The following is a 21,133-nucleotide window of genomic DNA, read 5'->3' on the forward strand; positions in this document are numbered from 1 at the left end:
TGGATCCTTGTGACCCAAGAGATGGATTTTTCTGATTTGACCACATCTGTGAGACGTTTTCTCCTCCATAAAACTGTTCAACCAGATAAAAAGTGTGCAATGTACCTTTATTATATCTCTCTTTCCTGTCCATTTCATGCGTGTGTAAAGCGGGCGGAGACCCCACCCATTTTGTGTTTGTGTAAAGCAGGCCGGAGACCCCACCCATTTCATGCGTGTGTAAAGTGGGCGGAGACCTCTTTTAGGTCTCTGATCCCCTCATACATTACTCTTACACATGTGTGCAATAGGCTTAGACACAACCCACCCATCCCCCCCCCCCCCCCCCCCCCCCCCCCCCATACATCTGTCAGTACACGTGTGTGGTTTAGTTAACACATTACGGTATCATATTACCACAATAGCCATAAAACTGGCATTTGGCCTTGAATTCTCCATGGTCCAACCTTGGACATGAATCACTGTATTAAAATGTATTTATTGATTTCCACAGGAAGGAAAGAATTAGGGCCAGAAAATCAGGTTTCTTATCCACAACGGGACCTTTTGCAGAGTTTTTACTATAAGTGATAAACTTATTAGGGGCAGATGCTCAGAAATGTTTCAGCCTTTAGACAGCGGTGAGAAAAGCGAGATACTTGCGCAGGATCTTGTCCACGGACCTGGCGCGTGCTCTAGAATGTCAAACATTTATCTCTGTCACATTATTGTGGCTCTTACACACTTATACACTACTGATGTGTATACTCTGTATTACTCTACTAATAGGTACTGATGCTGTGTATTACATTACTGATATTGTTGCTGGTGTATTCTCTATATTACACTACAGATATCTTAGTAATGTATTTGGGGTATTTTAGGCTACTAATATATTACTGATATATTCTGTGTATTACACTACTCATATGTTGTTGGTATATTCTGGGTATCCCCTGTATTACACTATTGATGTATTCTCTGTATTTCGCTACCGACATGTTATTGATTTATTCTGAGTATCATCTGTATTACAGAGAATGCCACAATACATCAATAGTGTAATGTAGAAAGTGTCCAGAATACATCAATAACATATATGTACATAATACAGAGAATACACACAATTCATCAAAAGTATTCTGGGTATACTCAGTATTTTGCTACCGATATGCCATTGATGCACTCTGGGTATTACCTGCATTATGCTATTGAGATATTGTATTTTCACAGAGGTGGCTGAAGGCAAAAAGCTTTCACCCTTTTCTATTTGTTCTGCGGCTAACAGACAACAAGTAAACAATGTTTGTGTGATCAGCATTGGATGTACACCCTCCAGCTTCTCTGTACCCAGGCAGATGCCTGTACTGCTATCTTGCAATAGGGTTGAAGATGTTCTCTGTAAGATTCCTAGATGAGTGTAATTCGAGCGACTAGTGGGTAAATTTTGGTAAGCAAAACTGGCGCTGCGGGATGAAGAAACCAAACAGCCGTAGTACTTGTGTACAGTACAGATATGTGTTGTCCTTACCAGGATAGTATCATGTTTGTAGCATTAATCACTACTGATAACTCTTCGATCAATACCCTCATCTTACATCATTATTTTTATTTCCAACACTGTGATTACAGACTACACAAAATAACTTAACAAAAGTCAAGTTTATTACAACAGTTTCACATGTTCACAACTTGTCCGTTCGGCCTCAAAGGAGATTTGCTGCATATATAGCAAACTATAGTCTCTCCCTGTGCCAGAGGCTTCTGATTGTTAGCTCTGTGGGGTAGTGGCCCATGAACATAGTCCATTTTCCCTCTTTTATATTAGAAACGAGTCTTTGTAATCTAATCCCCCGTTGATATCATAATCAATAACCGTTATAATGACATGAATGATGCTGGCATTGGCTTTAGTGTGCTAGAATTCTGACATTTTCTATATGTTACCAGTACGGCGGTACCGCCCAGGAGCCGGCAGTTGTCATTGGCTGAAAGATCCCTGTAGATCAACCCACTGCAGAGTACAACACGGAACTGCACCAAAAATAAAATTACTTCCGCAAACTTGGGACTTGTTTATCACTTGAACAATATTTATAAATGATGCCGCTTGAAATGAAATCTGCCTCATATGAGGCAAAGTGATCGATATTTAGATCAAGCCAGGTCCACTGTTTTCATGGAAATCACAACATATATAATAAATACAGCTTCACAAGTTGTCATTCAATAGAGGTGTTTCTTAGAGGGCCCCGATACTCTAAACCCAGTACATAATGTATTGGGAGGGAAGGAGAGATGGGGTCACTAAAAAGCTGAGACCACTACAAGTATTATCCTCAGTCCAATAGTGAACAGCTGTCGGTCAGTCTGCAGAGTATTCTACAGGCTGAAGATCCACGAATCCTGGCAGCCGGTACGTGGGTCTGTGTATGCAGGATTACAGTAACGAGGGTGGGCATTGGATGATCTTATTTCTCCGTAATGAGGTTTCCCAAATGGCCAGTGCTTGGCATGAAGGTCACGGACACTTTTTGCGGTGATTTTGGCCACTACTTAATTGTCATAAATAACAGCATTTCTGTTAGTTTACACCAGGTTCCGCCAGGACGGTTGTTCAGTAAATAAGAGGACACATTACTAAGCGATAAAGTTTTCATCAGGAATTTGGCTTAAATAGTTTAACACAAACAAATAGTTGAAGTTCTCCTAGGACACTAACGAGTGGAAGCTACAACAACACAAACATATCTCCACGTGTCTCTGGTCGGATCTAATTTCAATTGATATAAATGTCCTTTTCAGGGATTGGCACTTTGCTTTAGGAATTGGTGCTTGGAAAGAGAAGCAGAAAAGTCTTTTAATTTGATATAAAATGTATTTGAGAGCAGGGGATGTTATCAACGTAGAGTTTATGTGGTTGGTGTTATATTCTTTAACGCCAAATTCACGACCACTGACAGGAACAGTCCGTTGGTTCCTGGATGGAATAATTGACCCAGGTGGAGTTCCCGCTGCAATATAATTGCACGACTCGTCTTTGCAACCCCAGCTCTCTGCAGCACTTGCAGAAGCGGGCGTATGTATTAATGTTGTAGTTATAGATGCTGGCGGATGGGCACTTGCCGTCACAGGACACAATGTTCACCTGAGGCAACACAAGAGATTGTTTAGACTTGGTGCGGTTACGTTAAATCACAATATTTGTGCATTATTGATAAAGTGACCTAAGACCACATAGTTCTGGTCATGCACCCACCAGGTGCTGCTCTCTGAAAGATTATTATGTTGCATGTATCGGACCTCCGCTGACCAGCAATGCGCAGACTGTGAAATAATCTCATATTTGGCATTACGGCAGTGACGGTAACAGGACTTGGTGTTGTGGATGTTCGGCCTCTTTACAGAATACATTCACCAACCGCCCCGATCACTGTGTGTCGGAGGCCAATTACATGCTGTATCTTATAAAATTGCAATAATATTTACAAGCCTCTGAAGGGTGTATCAATAAACTGCATTCCAACCATATGTGACCACTCCAGTGTTTAATGCAGAGATCCACAGTAAAACTGAGAGGGCACCAAACACATGCAGGTATCAATCATTCATGGTCACTAACAATGGTGCCTTCAAGATATCGGGTTTTATAGCTTCATTTCATAGTATACTACAGACCTCTGCAAGGATATGATGTCGGCTTGGCCCTTCCCGGCTGTCCGTACACATCACTCATACTACATGGAATACAGCATCTCAGGACTGCTTCAAGAATTCAGAGGTAATCGCTAAAAACTCTACAAATATATATATATATATATATATATATAGCCACTGTATCTTAATTGCATATGACACAAATAGGAGTGTGTCATTTACGATTTATGTCACTTACTGGAGTGTTACTTCGGCAGTCGTTCTTTCTGATCGTCATCCGAACCGTTACTCTCTTGCAGAATTTCCCGTCTTCCTTACCTGAAACAAAGCAGTGGATCTGTTATTCTATGCAGATGTTTCCATATTACACCTATGGCTAGGATCACTTATAAATAACTTATTGTATAAATATATTTAAATTATTAGCACAGTGTGCTAATTTATATTATTGCAAATGTACTTATCTTTTTATATTGTGTGTATTGCGGTATAGGAAATGTATTGACTTCTGAGACAGTATGTCATGTTTGGGTTGTGTAGCTTTGCGAGGAAATCCTCATTAAGGCTAATTAGACCTTCTTCATGTGAAGTGACAAACACTTGCTTTAGCCTACATGCACCGCAGGAGATCATTACCTTCGTTTCATATATAGTTTTCATCCTGCATTTTAGAACCTGTCTAAATAATGCAACCAGCAAGTTTTAGGATATAACAGATGTGTAAATGTTATTAACTTTACATTGCATTTATATTCATGTCTGGGGAACATATTGCATCCTAATACTAAATATCTGATGTAATATCTTAGTCTTTGCGGAGCCGTCTAGGATCAGGGGGCGGTGTTACCCCCTGCTAACGTGTGTCAGAATGTGTATAAAATGAGCACTGTCCCACCATCTATTGTACTGTACCATCTGGACTTCCTGAGCTAATAAACATCACTGCTTAAGGAACCTGCTTTGACGCCTACTTACCTGATGTAATTCCTGTGACCTACAGATTAGACCCAATTTAATCAGTTATCCGGCTGTTCTGAGGTTAGGACCCAGCGTCTAATACAACGCTGTGCCCGCTGCCCTGCAGATCTGGCCAGTGTGATGGGCCAGGTGGAACCATCCACAGCGACCCTGATCAGAAGGCAAGTGGTCAGGGGTACCAGCAGTAGGACGCGGTAACTACCCAGAAGGACGCGGTAACAAGTGCCGCTAAGGAGCCTAGTGGTGGAGGCAAAAAAAGCCCCTCCTACTGCGGTTGGAGGGCGCATTTGGGAGACAGAAAGGGGACGGGGGCAAGGCCCAGCTGGTCCCCAGCATCACAACAGACAGGGTAGGAGACAATTCCTCACACTATAAAGACAAACAAAACCAAACTGCGCTGCTGGGAAGTAAGATAAGTATATACAATGCAGCTCAGGAGGATAAAGGGTGTCCCTCCCTTAAATACAAAACCAATACAAATCCTGGCACAAAGTTAAATGAATAGAATGAAGACAGATACAATGTATAGAAGTGTATATAAAAAATAAATCAAATCAAATAAAAAGGACACTGATGTACATATATATTGTGAGTATCACGAACATATAAAATTATAAATTTCCCGATTGAGACTTAAAACAAATGCCATATATGAGTAAAGGGTCAATCACAGTGATTTTTGTGAAATAATAAAGTATTCGCACCCGCTGGCCACGTGCATTAGTGTCGGTGTGGTACATGGCGCTCTGGCTAGAAGGCCAAGTCTGTGGGGAAAGACCAGAATTATTTTCCTCAGTAGTGGCGACCCGGAGGTGTCCTAAAATTACATTGATAATGCCGTCATGTGATTTATATATATATTTCTGCATTAGCCTCCTTGTGCCCTGGCCTTTTGGGTGAGCAAAATATTTTTCATATTTGACCGGCCAGTAAGCCGGGATGTACCCACGTGACACTATTTATTTCACACCTTGTTTGTCACTTTCACATTTATGTTTTTCTTTTCACAGATTGAGGGGTGCAGTAGGCCCTTTATGGGATCTGCCAAACCCTGAAGTTCTAGAGAGGGGGCGTGGCTTTGATGTTCCCACCCCTCGAACCATTGCTGACCTTCCTTCCAGGTATGGGTAAGTTTCTGTAGATCTCAGGGTAAAGGGACCCCCCCATGTCTTGCGGGAAGGGGGGTCTGAAAACTTATGCCCTCTAAGAGACCATTTGGTATCACGGGTCAGGTATAGATGGGCTCTTCCTCTATTGCACTAAGGGCAAGAAAGCAATGTCCGGGGCTTTAGAAAATAATAATACTGTAAAACAAGGAAGTGCAAATCATACGACTCCTAGCAGATTGTATGTGCAATTCTGCAGGACTGTATGAGCGGCATTTACCTAAACACACCTTTACGATATTCTGGCAACATTAGAACGCCCCATCCCTCGCCCCATCTCTCCAGACACAGGTGCGCGTAAGAGCCAGAAATGCTTACGTCTGCATGGGCCCACTTTCTGGGCAGGGGTGGACTGACTTCATACAAGGTACATGTTCAATATTAACCCAAACAAAGGACAAACAGCAAAATAGGAGAGAAGTATGGTATAAAGCTGACAACTATCAGTAAGTGTGTGACTCATTGGTTGGGCTGCGAGACCCATGGGTCAGTTCAAGTATGGGGTGGGGCCCTGTTGCCATATAATGACAAGGGTTCCTAACTCATTCCAGCACTTGTACCCCAAACACCACTGCACCCATAACACGAACACTTCAGAACTCACCTGTACCCCAAATAGCAGCGCACACATTACACTACTGAGTCAACTTCACCCCAAATACCACCACTACTGATCTCACATGTACCCTCAAAAAACACTATCGACCTCACTTGCACCCCAAATACCACAGATACTGATTTTACCTGTACCACTAAAAACCACCACTACCAACCTCACCTGCATCCCAAAAACCACCACTACTGATTTCACCTGTACCCCAAATACTACGGATACTGATTTTACCTGTACCCCAAAAACCACCACTACTGATCTCACCTGCACCCCAAAAACCACCACTACTGATCGCACCTGCACCCCAAATGCCACTGATACTGACTTTACCTGTACCCCAAAAACCACCACTACCAACCTCACCTGCACCCCAAACACTATGGATACTGATTTTACCTGTACTCCAAACACCACTGATACTGATCTCACCTGCATCCCAAAAACCACCACTACTGATCTCACCTGCACCCCAAAAACCACCACTACTGATTTCACCTGTACCCTCAAAAAAACTACTGAACGCACCTGCACCCCAAAAACCACTAATACTGATTTTACCTGTACCCCAAAAACCACCACTACTGATCTCACCTGCACCCCAAAAACCACCACTACTGATTTCACCTGTACCCTCAAAAAAACTACTGAACGCACCTGCACCCCAAAAACCACTAATACTGATTTTACCTGTACCCCAAAAACCACCACTACCAACCTCACCTGCACCCCAAAAACCAACACTACTGAACTTGCACCCCAAATACCTCTCACTACTTAACTCACCTGTACCCCAAATAGCAGCGCACACCTTACACTACTGAGTCAACTTCACCCCAAATACCACCACTACTGATCTCACATGTACCCTCAAAAAACACTATCGACCTCACTTGCACCCCAAATACCACAGATACTGATTTTACCTGTACCCCTAAAAACAACCACTACCAACCTCACCTGCACCCCAAAAACATCCACTACCGATTTCACCTGTACCCCAAAAACCACTGATACTGACCTCATCTGCACCCCAAAAAACACCACTACTGATTTCACCTGTACCCCAAATACCACCACTACCGATCTCACCTGCACCCCAAAAACCACCACTACCGACCTCACTTGAACCCCAAATACTACGGATACTGATTTTACCTGCACCCCTAAAATCACCACTTCTGATCTTGCACCCCAAATACCACTGCTACTGATTTTACCTGTACCCCAAAAATCACCACTACAACCTCACCTGCACCCCAAAAACAACCACTACCGATTTCACCTGTACCCCAAAATACCACCACTACCTGCACCCCAAACACTATGGATACTGATTTTACCTGTACCCCAAATACCACCACTACTGATCTCACCTGCACCCCAAAAACCACCACTACTGATCTCACCTGCACCCCAAATACCACCGATACGGACCTTACCTGTACCCCAAATACCACCACTACTGATCTCACCTGCACCCCAAAAACCACCGATACTGACCTCACCTGCACCCCAAATACCTCTCACTACCAACCTCATCTGCACCCCAAAAACCACCACTACTGATCTCACCTGCACCCCAAAAACCACCACTACTGATTTCACCTGTACCCCAAATACCACCACTACTGATCTCACCTGCACCCCAAAAAACACCACTACTGATTTCACCTGTACCCTCAAAAAAACACTACTGAACGCACCTGCACCCCAAAAACCACTAATACTGATTTTACCTGTACCCCAAAAACCACCACTACCAACCTCACCTGCACCCCAAAAACAAACACTACTGAACTTGCACCCCAAATACCTCTCACTACTTAACTCACCTGTACCCCAAATAGCAGCGCACACCTTACACTACTGAGTCAACTTCACCCCAAATACCACCACTACTGATCTCACCTGCACCCAAATACTACGGATACTGATTTTACCTGTACCCCAAAAACCACTGATACTGACCTCACCTGCACCCCAAAAACCACCACTACTGATTTCACCTGTACCCCAAAAACCACTGATACTGACCTCACCTGCACCCCAAAAACCACCACTACTGATTTCACCTGCACCCCAAAAACCACCACTACTGATCTCACCTGTACCCCAAAAACCACTGATACTGACCTCACCTGCACCCCAAAAACCACCACTACTGATCTCACCTGCACCCCAAAAACCACCACTACCGACCTCACCTGCACCGCAAAAACCAACACTACTGACCTCACTTGAACCCCAAATACTACGGATACTGATTTTACCTGCACCCCTTAAATCACCACTTCTGATCTTGCACCCCAAATACCTCCCACCACCGACCTCACTTGTACCCCAAATACCACAGATACTGATTTTACCTGTACCCCAAAAATCACCACTACAACCTCACCTGCACCCCAAAATACCACCACTACCTGCACCCCAAACACTATGGATACTGATTTTACCTGTACCCCAAAAACCTCACCTGTACCCCAAAAACCACTGCTACTAATTTTACCTGTACCCCAAATACCACTGATACTGATCTCACCTGTACCCCAAAAACCACCACTACTGATCGCACCTGCACCCCAAATGCCACTGATACTGACTTTACCTGTACCCCAAAAACCACCACTAATGACCTCACCTGCACCCAAATACTACGGATACTGATTTTACCTGTACCCCAAAAACCACCACTACCAACCTCACCTGCACCCCAAAAACCACCACTAATGACCTCACCTGCACCCAAATACTACGGATACTGATTTTACCTGTACCCCAAAAACCACCACTACCAACCTCACCTGCACCCCAAAAACCACCACTAATGACCTCACCTGCACCCAAATACTACGGATACTGATTTTACCTGTACCCCAAATACCACCACTACTGATTTCACCTGCACCCCAAATACCACCACTACTGATTTCACCTGTACCCCAATACCACCTCTCTTGATCTCACCTGCACCCCAAAAACCACCACTACTGATCTCACCTGCATCCCAAAAACCACCACTACTGATTTCACCTGTACCCCAAATACCACCGATACGGACCTTACCTGTACCCCAAATACCACCACTACTGATCTCACCTGCACCCCAAAAACCACCACTACTGTATGCACCTGCATCCCAAATGCCACTGCTACTAATTTTACCTGTACCCCAAATACCACCACTACTGATCTCACCTGCACCCCAAAAACCACCACTACTGATCTCACCTGCACCCCAAAAACCACCACTACTGATTTCACATGTACCCCAAAAACCACCACTACTGATTTCACATGTACCCCAAAAACCACCACTACTGATTTCACATGTACCCCAAATACCACCACTACTGATTTCACATGTACCCCAAATACCACCACTACTGATCTCACTTGCACCCCAAATACCTCCCACTACTTAGCTCACCTGTACCCCAAACACCAGTACACCCATAACACTAACACTTCTGACCTCACCTGTATTCCAAATACTATGGGGTAAAGGTGAAATCAGTATTTAAACACCACCACTACTGACCTTACCTGCACCCTATTTAGCAGCGCACACATTACACTAACACTACTGTCCTTGCCTGGACTCCAAACATCACCACTAGTGAACTCACCTGTACCCCCAAAAACCACCACTACCGACCTCACTTGCACCCCAAATACCACAGATACTGATTTTACCTGTACCCCTAAAAACCACCACTACCAACCTCACCTGCACCCCAAATACCTCACTACTTAACTCACCTGTACCCCAAAATACCACCACTACCTGCACCCCAAACACTATGGATACTGATTTTACCTGTATCCCAAAAACCACTGCTACTAATTTTACCTGTACCCCAAATACTACTGATACTGACCTCACCTGCACCCCAAATACCACCACTACTGATCTCACCTGCACCCCAAAAACCACCACTACTGATCTCACCTGCACCCCAAAAACCACTACTGATTTCACCTGTACCCCAAATACCACCGATACGGACCTTACCTGTACCCCAAATACCACCGATACGGACCTTACCTGCACCCCAAAAACCACTACTGATTTCACCTGCACCCCAAATACCACCACTACTGATTTCACCTGTACCCCAATACCACCTCTCTTGATCTCACCTGCACCCCAAATACCACCACTACTGATTTCACTTGCACCCCAAATACCTCCCACTACTAAGCTCACCTGTACCCCAAACACCAGTACACCCATAACACTAACACTTCTGACCTCACCTGTATTCCAAATACTATGGGGTAAAGGTGAAATCAGTATCTAAACACCACCACTACTGATCTCACCTGTACCCCAAACACCACTGATGCTGATTTTACCTGCATCCCAAATACCTCCCACTACTGACCTTACCTGCACCCTATTTAGCAGCGCACACATTACACTAACACTACTGTCCTTGCCTGGACTCCAAACATCACCACTAGTGAACTCACCTGTACCCCCAAAAACCACCACTACCGACCTCACTTGAACCCCAAATACTACGGATACTGATTTTACCTGCACCCCTAAAATCACCACTTCTGATCTTGCACCCCAAATACCTCTCACTACTTAACTCACCTGTACCCCAAATAGCAGCGCACACCTTACACTACTGAGTCAACTTCACCCCAAATACCACCACTACTGATCTCACCTGCACCCAAATACTACGGATACTGATTTTACCTGTACCCCAAATACCACGGATACTGATTTCACCTGCACCCCAAAAACCACCACTACCGACCTCACTTGAACCCCAAATACCACAGATACTGATTTTACCTGTACCCCAAACACCACTGATACTGATTTTACCTGTACCCCAAACACCACCGCCCAAATTACATTAACACTACTTGTCTTGCCTGCACTCCAAACATCACCACTAATGACCTCATCTGCACTCCAAAAAACCACCACTTCTGACTTTACTTGCACCCCAAAAACCACCACTACCAACCTCGCCTGCACCCCAAAAACCACCACTACCAACCTCACCTGCACCCCAAAAACCAACACTACTGACCTCACTTGAACCCCAAATACTACGGATACTGATTTTACCTGCACCCCTAAAATCACCACTTCTAATCTTGCACCCCAAATAGCAGCGCACACCTTACACTACTGAGTCAACTTCACCCCAAATACCACCACTACTGATCTCACCTGCACCCAAATACTACGGATACTGATTTTACCTGTACCCCAAATACCACTGATACTGACCTCACCTGCACCCCAAAAACCACCACTACTGATTTCACCTGTACCCCAAATACCACCACAACTGATTTCACCTGTACCCCAAATACCACCACTACCGACCTCACTTGCACCCCAAAAACCACCACTACTGATTTCACCTGTACCCCAAATACCACCACTACTGATTTCACCTGCACCCCAAATACCACCACTACTGATTTCACCTGTACCCCAATACCACCTCTCTTGATCTCACCTGCACCCCAAAAACCACCACTACTGATTTCACCTGTACCCCAAATACCACCACTACTGATCTCACCTGTACCCCAAACGCCACTGATACTGTTTTTACCTGCATCCCAAATACCTCCCACTACTGACCTTACCTGCACCCTATTTAGCAGCGCACACATTACACTAACACTACTGTCCTTGCCTGGACTCCAAACATCACCACTAGTGAACTCACCTGTACCCCCAAAAACCACCACTACCGACCTCACTTGCACCCCAAATACCACAGATACTGATTTTACCTGTACCCCTAAAAACCACCACTACCAACCTCACCTGCACCCCAAATACCTCACTACTTAACTCACCTGTACCCCAAAATACCACCACTACCTGCACCCCAAACACTATGGATACTGATTTTACCTGTATCCCAAAAACCACTGCTACTAATTTTACCTGTACCCCAAATACTACTGATACTGACCTCACCTGCACCCCAAATACCACCACTACTGATCTCACCTGCACCCCAAAAACCACCACTACTGATCTCACCTGCACCCCAAAAACCACTACTGATTTCACCTGTACCCCAAATACCACCGATACGGACCTTACCTGTACCCCAAATACCACCGATACGGACCTTACCTGCACCCCAAATACCACCACTACTGATTTCACCTGCACCCCAAATACCACCACTACTGATTTCACCTGTACCCCAATACCACCTCTCTTGATCTCACCTGCACCCCAAATACCACCACTACTGATTTCACTTGCACCCCAAATACCTCCCACTACTAAGCTCACCTGTACCCCAAACACCAGTACACCCATAACACTAACACTTCTGACCTCACCTGTATTCCAAATACTATGGGGTAAAGGTGAAATCAGTATCTAAACACCACCACTACTGATCTCACCTGTACCCCAAACACCACTGATGCTGATTTTACCTGCATCCCAAATACCTCCCACTACTGACCTTACCTGCACCCTATTTAGCAGCGCACACATTACACTAACACTACTGTCCTTGCCTGGACTCCAAACATCACCACTAGTGAACTCACCTGTACCCCCAAAAACCAACACTACTGACCTCACTTGAACCCCAAATACTACGGATACTGATTTTACCTGCACCCCTAAAATCACCACTTCTGATCTTGCACCCCAAATACCTCTCACTACTTAACTCACCTGTACCCCAAATAGCAGCGCACACCTTACACTACTGAGTCAACTTCACCCCAAATACCACCACTACTGATCTCACCTGCACCCAAATACTACGGATACTGATTTTACCTGCACCCCAAATACCACGGATACTGATCTCACCTGCATCCCAAAAACCACCACTACTGATTTCACCTGTACCCCAAATACCACCACTACTGATCTCATCTGCACCCCAAATACCACCACTACTGATTTCACCTGTACCCCAAACACCTCCCACTACTGATTTCACCTGTACCCCAAATACCACCACTACCGACCTCACTTGCACCCCAAAAACCACCACTACTGATTTCACCTGTACCCCAAATACCACCACTACTGATTTCACCTGCACCCCAAATACCACCACTACTGATTTCACCTGTACCCCAATACCACCTCTCTTGATCTCACCTGCACCCCAAAAACCACCACTACTGATTTCACCTGTACCCCAAATACCACCACTACTGATCTCACCTGTACCCCAAACGCCACTGATACTGTTTTTACCTGCATCCCAAATACCTCCCACTACTGACCTTACCTGCACCCTATTTAGCAGCGCACACATTACACTAACACTACTGTCCTTGCCTGGACTCCAAACATCACCACTAGTGAACTCACCTGTACCCCCAAAAACCACCACTACCGACCTCACTTGCACCCCAAATACCACAGATACTGATTTTACCTGTACCCCTAAAAACCACCACTACCAACCTCACCTGCACCCCAAATACCTCACTACTTAACTCACCTGTACCCCAAAATACCACCACTACCTGCACCCCAAACACTATGGATACTGATTTTACCTGTATCCCAAAAACCACTGCTACTAATTTTACCTGTACCCCAAATACTACTGATACTGACCTCACCTGCACCCCAAATACCACCACTACTGATCTCACCTGCACCCCAAAAACCACCACTACTGATCTCACCTGCACCCCAAAAACCACTACTGATTTCACCTGTACCCCAAATACCACCGATACGGACCTTACCTGTACCCCAAATACCACCGATACGGACCTTACCTGCACCCCAAATACCACCACTACTGATTTCACCTGCACCCCAAATACCACCACTACTGATTTCACCTGTACCCCAATACCACCTCTCTTGATCTCACCTGCACCCCAAATACCACCACTACTGATTTCACTTGCACCCCAAATACCTCCCACTACTAAGCTCACCTGTACCCCAAACACCAGTACACCCATAACACTAACACTTCTGACCTCACCTGTATTCCAAATACTATGGGGTAAAGGTGAAATCAGTATCTAAACACCACCACTACTGATCTCACCTGTACCCCAAACACCACTGATGCTGATTTTACCTGCATCCCAAATACCTCCCACTACTGACCTTACCTGCACCCTATTTAGCAGCGCACACATTACACTAACACTACTGTCCTTGCCTGGACTCCAAACATCACCACTAGTGAACTCACCTGTACCCCCAAAAACCAACACTACTGACCTCACTTGAACCCCAAATACTACGGATACTGATTTTACCTGCACCCCTAAAATCACCACTTCTGATCTTGCACCCCAAATACCTCTCACTACTTAACTCACCTGTACCCCAAATAGCAGCGCACACCTTACACTACTGAGTCAACTTCACCCCAAATACCACCACTACTGATCTCACCTGCACCCAAATACTACGGATACTGATTTTACCTGCACCCCAAATACCACGGATACTGATCTCACCTGCATCCCAAAAACCACCACTACTGATTTCACCTGTACCCCAAATACCACCACTACTGATCTCATCTGCACCCCAAATACCACCACTACTGATTTCACCTGTACCCCAAACACCTCCCACTACTGATTTCACCTGTACCCCAAATACCACCACTACCGACCTCACTTGCACCCCAAAAACCACCACTACTGATTTCACCTGTACCCCAAATACCACCACTACTGATTTCACCTGCACCCCAAATACCACCACTACTGATTTCACCTGTACCCCAATACCACCTCTCTTGATCTCACCTGCACCCCAAAAACCACCACTACCGATTTCACCTGTACCCCAAATACCACCACTACTGATTTCACCTGCACCACTACTGATTTCACCTGTACCCCAAACGCCACTGATACTGTTTTTACCTGCATCCCAAATACCTCCCACTACTGACCTTACCTGCACCCTATTTAGCAGCGCACACATTACACTAACACTACTGTCCTTGCCTGGACTCCAAACATCACCACTAGTGAACTCACCTGTACCCCCAAAAACCACCACTACCGACCTCACTTGCACCCCAAATACTGATTTTACCTGTACCCCTAAAAACCACCACTACCAACCTCACCTGCACCCCAAATACCTCACTACTTAACTCACCTGCACCCCAAAAACCACTGCTACTGATTTTACCTGTACCCCAAAATACCACCACTACCTGCACCCCAAACACTATGGATACTGATTTTACCTGCACCCCAAAAACCACCACTAATGACCTCACCTGCACCCAAATACTACGGATACTGATTTTACCTGTACCCCAAATACTACTGATACTGACCTCACCTGCACCCCAAATACCACCACTACTGATCTCACCTGCACCCCAAAAACCACCACTACTGATCTCACCTGCATCCCAAAAACCACCACTACTGATTTCACCTGTACCCCAAATACCACCGATACGGACCTTACCTGTACCCCAAATACCACCGATACGGACCTTACCTGCACCCCAAATACCACCACTACTGATTTCACCTGTACCCCAAATACCACCACTACTGATCTCACCTGCACCACTACTGATTTCACCTGTACCCCAAACGCCACTGATACTGTTTTTACCTGCATCCCAAATACCTCCCACTACTGACCTTACCTGCACCCTATTTAGCAGCGCACACATTACACTAACACTACTGTCCTTGCCTGGACTCCAAACATCACCACTAGTGAACTCACCTGTACCCCCAAAAACCACCACTACCGACCTCACTTGCACCCCAAATACCACAGATACTGATTTTCCCTGTACCCCAAACACCACTGATACTGATTTTACCTGTACCCCAAACACCACTTGTCTTGCCTGCACCCCAAACCCCACCACTATTGAACTCACCTATATCACAAACAGCACAGCGGAAATAACACTACTTACTCTACTTCACCCCAAACGGAACTCACCTGCACCCCAAATACATCCCACTACTTAGCTTACCTGTACCCCAAACACCACCGCCCAAATTACATTAACACTACTTGTCTTGCCTGCACTCCAAACATCACCACTAATGACCTCACCTGTACCCCAAAAATTACCACTTCTGACCTTACTTGCACCCCAAATACCTCCCTCTACTGAACGCACCTGCACCCCAGAAACCACTAATACTGATTTTACCTGCAACTCAAAAACCGCCACTACCAAACTCACCTGCACCCCAAAAACCACAAATACTGATTTTACCTGCACCCCAAACACCACTTGTCTTGCCTGCACCCCAAACCCCACCACTATTGAACTCACCTCTACCATAAGCAGCACAGCGGAAATAACATTACTTACTCACCTGCACCCCAAAACCACCACTTCTGACCTTACTTGCACCCCAAAAACCACCACTACTGATCTCACCTGTACCCTCAAAAAACACTACTGAACGCACCTGTACCCCAAACACCACTGATGCTGATTTTACCTTCACCCCAAAAACCTCCACTACCAACCTTACCTGCACCCCAAACACTATGGATACTGACCTCACCTGCACCCCAAATACCTCCCACTAGTGAACTCATCTGCACCCCAAAAAACCACCACTACTGACCTCAATTGCACCAGAAATACCTCCCTCTACTGATCTCACCTGTACCCTCAAAAAACACTACTGAACGCACCTGCACCCCAAAAACCACTAATACTGATTTTACCTGTACCCAAAAAATCACCACTACTGACCTCACTTGAACCCCAAATACCTCCCAGTACTTAACTCACCTGTACCCTGAAACGTCGCTAACTTACATTAAATAGTTTATTTTTAGTGTTTTGCAATTGGCAACAAATAATATGGTATTGACTGCTAATTAAATGGTAAATGTTATATCATTATTTTATAATTCAAGTAACCTGTATGTCCCTGTTTTCTGGATGGGATATTTAGGTTTGGAGGCACTGAGGTTATTGTATGATGCAAGACTCCAAGGTATGAAGAGAATTGGGCACATGATATTGGGGGGGGGCTCTGTTTTCAGAAACTGGACGGTAAAAGAATATTTCCGAATACATCATCCAATCATCCACCCCAAGAAAAGAATCCCTCTTCTAGACTCTCCGAACAAGGGAAATATAACATTAGTATAGTCAGTGTCGGACTGGGACATGAAGGGCCCACCGGGGGAAATGCAGCGGTAGGGGCCCACTACAATGGGGTGTGGCCAACTGTAAGAGGGGTTGTGGTCAGTCATTAAAGGGGATGGGGTCATCCCATGGAGGACAACGTATAGCACCATAGTATGGTCCATAAAGAAAAAGAGGACATTTGCAGTGAGGAGCCGCGAAGGAAAGGCAGAAGAGAAGAAAGAAGTCAATAGGAAGGTAAGTGAAGGGGAGCAAATGCAGCATGGAAGGCACTGTGTGAGACAGGGGAAGGGGAGGGATGAATTGAATACAATCAATCGTCATCAGCTATTTGTGTGCTGTCCATTCTTTGTGGTTAGTGTTCTCTCCCCTCATAGTGTACACAGAAAACAAATGCTATAATACAGTACTAGAGATCAACCATTCATCATATGAAAACCACAATATAAGGGTATAGACTAAAAATTAATATATCCATGAAGCACTATGGAGACCACAAAATTATTAGCATAAAAATATATGCACATTTAAAATATTACATAAATCTAATTACACTCTAGACACTGGCAAATAAAAACAGGACTCTAAAAAATGATCTACCCACAAAATGTACACTCAATAATAATCCAATGCCACTACAAAGGACAAAAGCAAAACATTAATATTAAAGCATATAGCAGATGCAATCCTATAAGGACCTAACTGTCTCAATGTGTTTTATTCTGATTAAGATATGCTTCTATAGGGAATAGAGTCCCAAAATTGATTGAAAACAAATAAACATGGAACATGATATAAACAGTGAATTTGGTTACTAGTTTATTAGGAATCCATTCATTGGTCAGCTGCAATAGGATCCTTTTATAGAGGCACTGAAGACGTATATTGCCATGAAGCCATTCTAATTTATCTCCCTCCCTCCGAGGTCACACAGTGGAGAGCTCTAGAGAAGTTTGCACGATTTATTACTTACTGATTACACGGACTCACACTGCAGTTAGGATGGCAACTTTATGACTACAGGACGCCTGCAACTACAGCAGAAGGAGTAATCTGAGATCTGTGTCACTGTGAAGCATTTCTGCCTCTCTCTGTCTCAGGAGCAGGAAGTGTTCTCACGTGCTGGCTGTAGGCAGGGATTTATTAGTTTAACAGTCTCCGTTTCATATGTAGACTGACCGCAGCTCAGTAATTCTCTGCTCCGCCCCACCAACAAAGAGGGCGGGGTTATCAGGCAACAGGGCCTCCCGGGGAATACCCCGACTCCCCGGCAGGCCAGTCCGACACTGAGTATAGTAATATCTATAAGCATTCGAGAGGGGCAGTTAATTCTGCTACTTGTAGAGAACAGTTATATTGTTACCTATCATATCTCACATGACTGCGTGTTACTGCTGTGTATGAGCTCTACGGGTGCGGAAGAATAACATTATTTACTTACACGTTTTACAGCATCCATCTAAGAACGATACAATGTATCCTCCCATCTAGAAGAAACAAAAACATTTTAAAAGTGATGACAGAAGAGACGTTCTGTGTTTGATTTACAGCTGGACGCGTCTTTAGAGGTGAAACTTTAATGCGTCACTAAGGCTTCTGTCATCATCATAACAGCTGTAACTTAACAGCGTAAAGCAAATAAATAAAACACTTTAAATCCCCCTAAATAACTAGTGCTGGCACTACAGCCTGGTGCTTGTTTCCAAGCACGTGTGGGGGTACCGATGCCGGCTGTGTCCCTATCATGTGGCCCGTCCGCTCCATGCAGTCTGTCCAGCATCACAGTGATGATGGCTGTTCTATCTTTATGCTGGATTGGAAGTTGGACATTATTAGAAATCATACAACTCAAAATACAGATGGAGAAACGGTTATGTCCACCTCTAAGTCCGGCCCTATACACTTCTCTCACCAGGTACACAGTGATGTGTTCAGGGCTGTCTTAACGCATGGGCACGCTGGGCATTTGCCCAGGGGCCCCACGAGCATCGGGGCCCCATAGGCTATTCAACTTTTCAGCATATTATTCAAGATTTATTCAGAACCTTCAAACCCTCTTTATTAAAACGTTTAGGTGGACTAATTACCTCAGTATCAGCCGTTATCTGTACATGTGATCTTGCTGTTGCGAATACATATCTTAACCCTAATAAAAACAACGTACACGTACTAATTGTACATCAGTGGGTGGATGGTTGTGTAGGGCCCCAGTGCGCTACTTTGCCCGGGGGCCCATAATGTTGTTAAGACGGCCCTGGATGTGTTGCTATGTGGTCCGGATTAGAGAGCCAGCAGGAATCTGCATGTTTACAAAGTGATAAACAACTGGACACCCCTATTATGCCATCAGCAAAGCGAGTTTTAATGCTATATTGTTAGTCATCGTCCACAAACATCACTGTCTCCGGTGGGTGGCCCCTCGCAGAGTTATGTTACATAAAGAGTGACACCAGAATACACCAATATAAAAGAACACACAGCGATAAGACACCAGCATACTACAGAAGCATAGACCAACATGAAGATGTTGGCGTTATACCAATTAATACTAAAAATAAAGCGCAATTTACATCAGCTAATTATTATTAAAAGGAAACTATCATCAAGAAATATATATCTATAGTGAGTCTACCAGACTCGTTTACAATTGGAGAACGTTATATCACAATTGATGTTTCTGCTGCTTTCCGTTGGTGATAATAGCGAGTAACCAACCAGCAGATATTGAGTGTGAAAAAATAGAGGTCTGAGGTCTAACACCAAATCATATCCGCTGCACAATACGGGTGTAGCCTGAATTCTGGAACCACTTTCTGCCTAGTATGATAGTTTCCCTTTAACGCCCAACTAAGGCTGCGGAGGAAAGGACGATATACTGAACTTAGTAACCATTGCAGCTACGCACTGGGGGAGAACTGCTAAGCAGGAGGATGACCTCAGTGCCTCTTATTATATTCTCTGTACAATAATGGAAATATAACAGAAGGGTCAGATAACTGTAGTGCTGAACCCTCCATATATAGAACGTACATGGCCAACAGACAGACCTCATCTTTACCCTCCTTAATCCCTTTTGTTGTTTTGCATATACAGGTCTGTGGTGCCACCCTCTGGGCTACTGGCTTGTGCCAATTTCCCTGGCTAAGGGTTGCCAGTTCCGCTCTGAATCGCATACATCTCGGCCATGAATTGAATGTACCATGGAGTCTTCCCCGAGTGCAGTAGTAAGATTTATAGGTGAACTAGGCATCTGTTAGTAAATGAGCTTCTATACTATGTTAGGAACAGACACTGACCTTCACACATTCTGTCTCATTAAATGGGGGACAGTTGATGGCTGATGTGACTAACACTGGTCCTACCGGTGTGATTGTGCAGTCATATCTGACACATCTAGAAATCCAGGAAGAACCGGGCTATATAGAAAGTAAAAAAGAAGATGGAAGGCACAACATAAACAGGAACTGTCATGTATATAGATTGTTGGTCCTCGCACAGTATTCAGTGTAAATAAAATATAGACCACGGGATTACTCTGCGCACTAATTCCTTATATGATCCCTCATACGGCACCTTACAGTAATAGACAAACAAATGCACACATTAGAATATAAAATACACAA

At 44.6% G+C, this 21,133-nt stretch overlaps 1 protein-coding gene across 1 annotated transcript in view; it reads right to left on the bottom strand.

The window, feature by feature from the left end:
- Positions 1 to 1,622: 1,622 nt before the first annotated feature.
- OTOG (otogelin) overlaps positions 1,623 to 21,133 on the bottom strand; it is a 143,304-nt gene continuing 123,793 nt past the window's right edge. Inside the window, exons 53-56 of the mRNA XM_075188506.1 lie at positions 20,807 to 20,926; positions 18,952 to 18,997; positions 3,875 to 3,954; positions 1,623 to 3,127 (exon numbers count right to left, since the gene is read on the bottom strand). Coding sequence (XP_075044607.1) covers positions 2,927 to 3,127; positions 3,875 to 3,954; positions 18,952 to 18,997; positions 20,807 to 20,926 — 447 coding nt within the window. The 3' untranslated portion in view covers positions 1,623 to 2,926. The remainder of the gene's footprint in view (positions 3,128 to 3,874; positions 3,955 to 18,951; positions 18,998 to 20,806; positions 20,927 to 21,133) is intronic.

The sequence above is a fragment of the Mixophyes fleayi genome, chromosome 10, assembly GCF_038048845.1.
Source record: "Mixophyes fleayi isolate aMixFle1 chromosome 10, aMixFle1.hap1, whole genome shotgun sequence".
NCBI lineage: Eukaryota > Metazoa > Chordata > Amphibia > Anura > Limnodynastidae > Mixophyes > Mixophyes fleayi.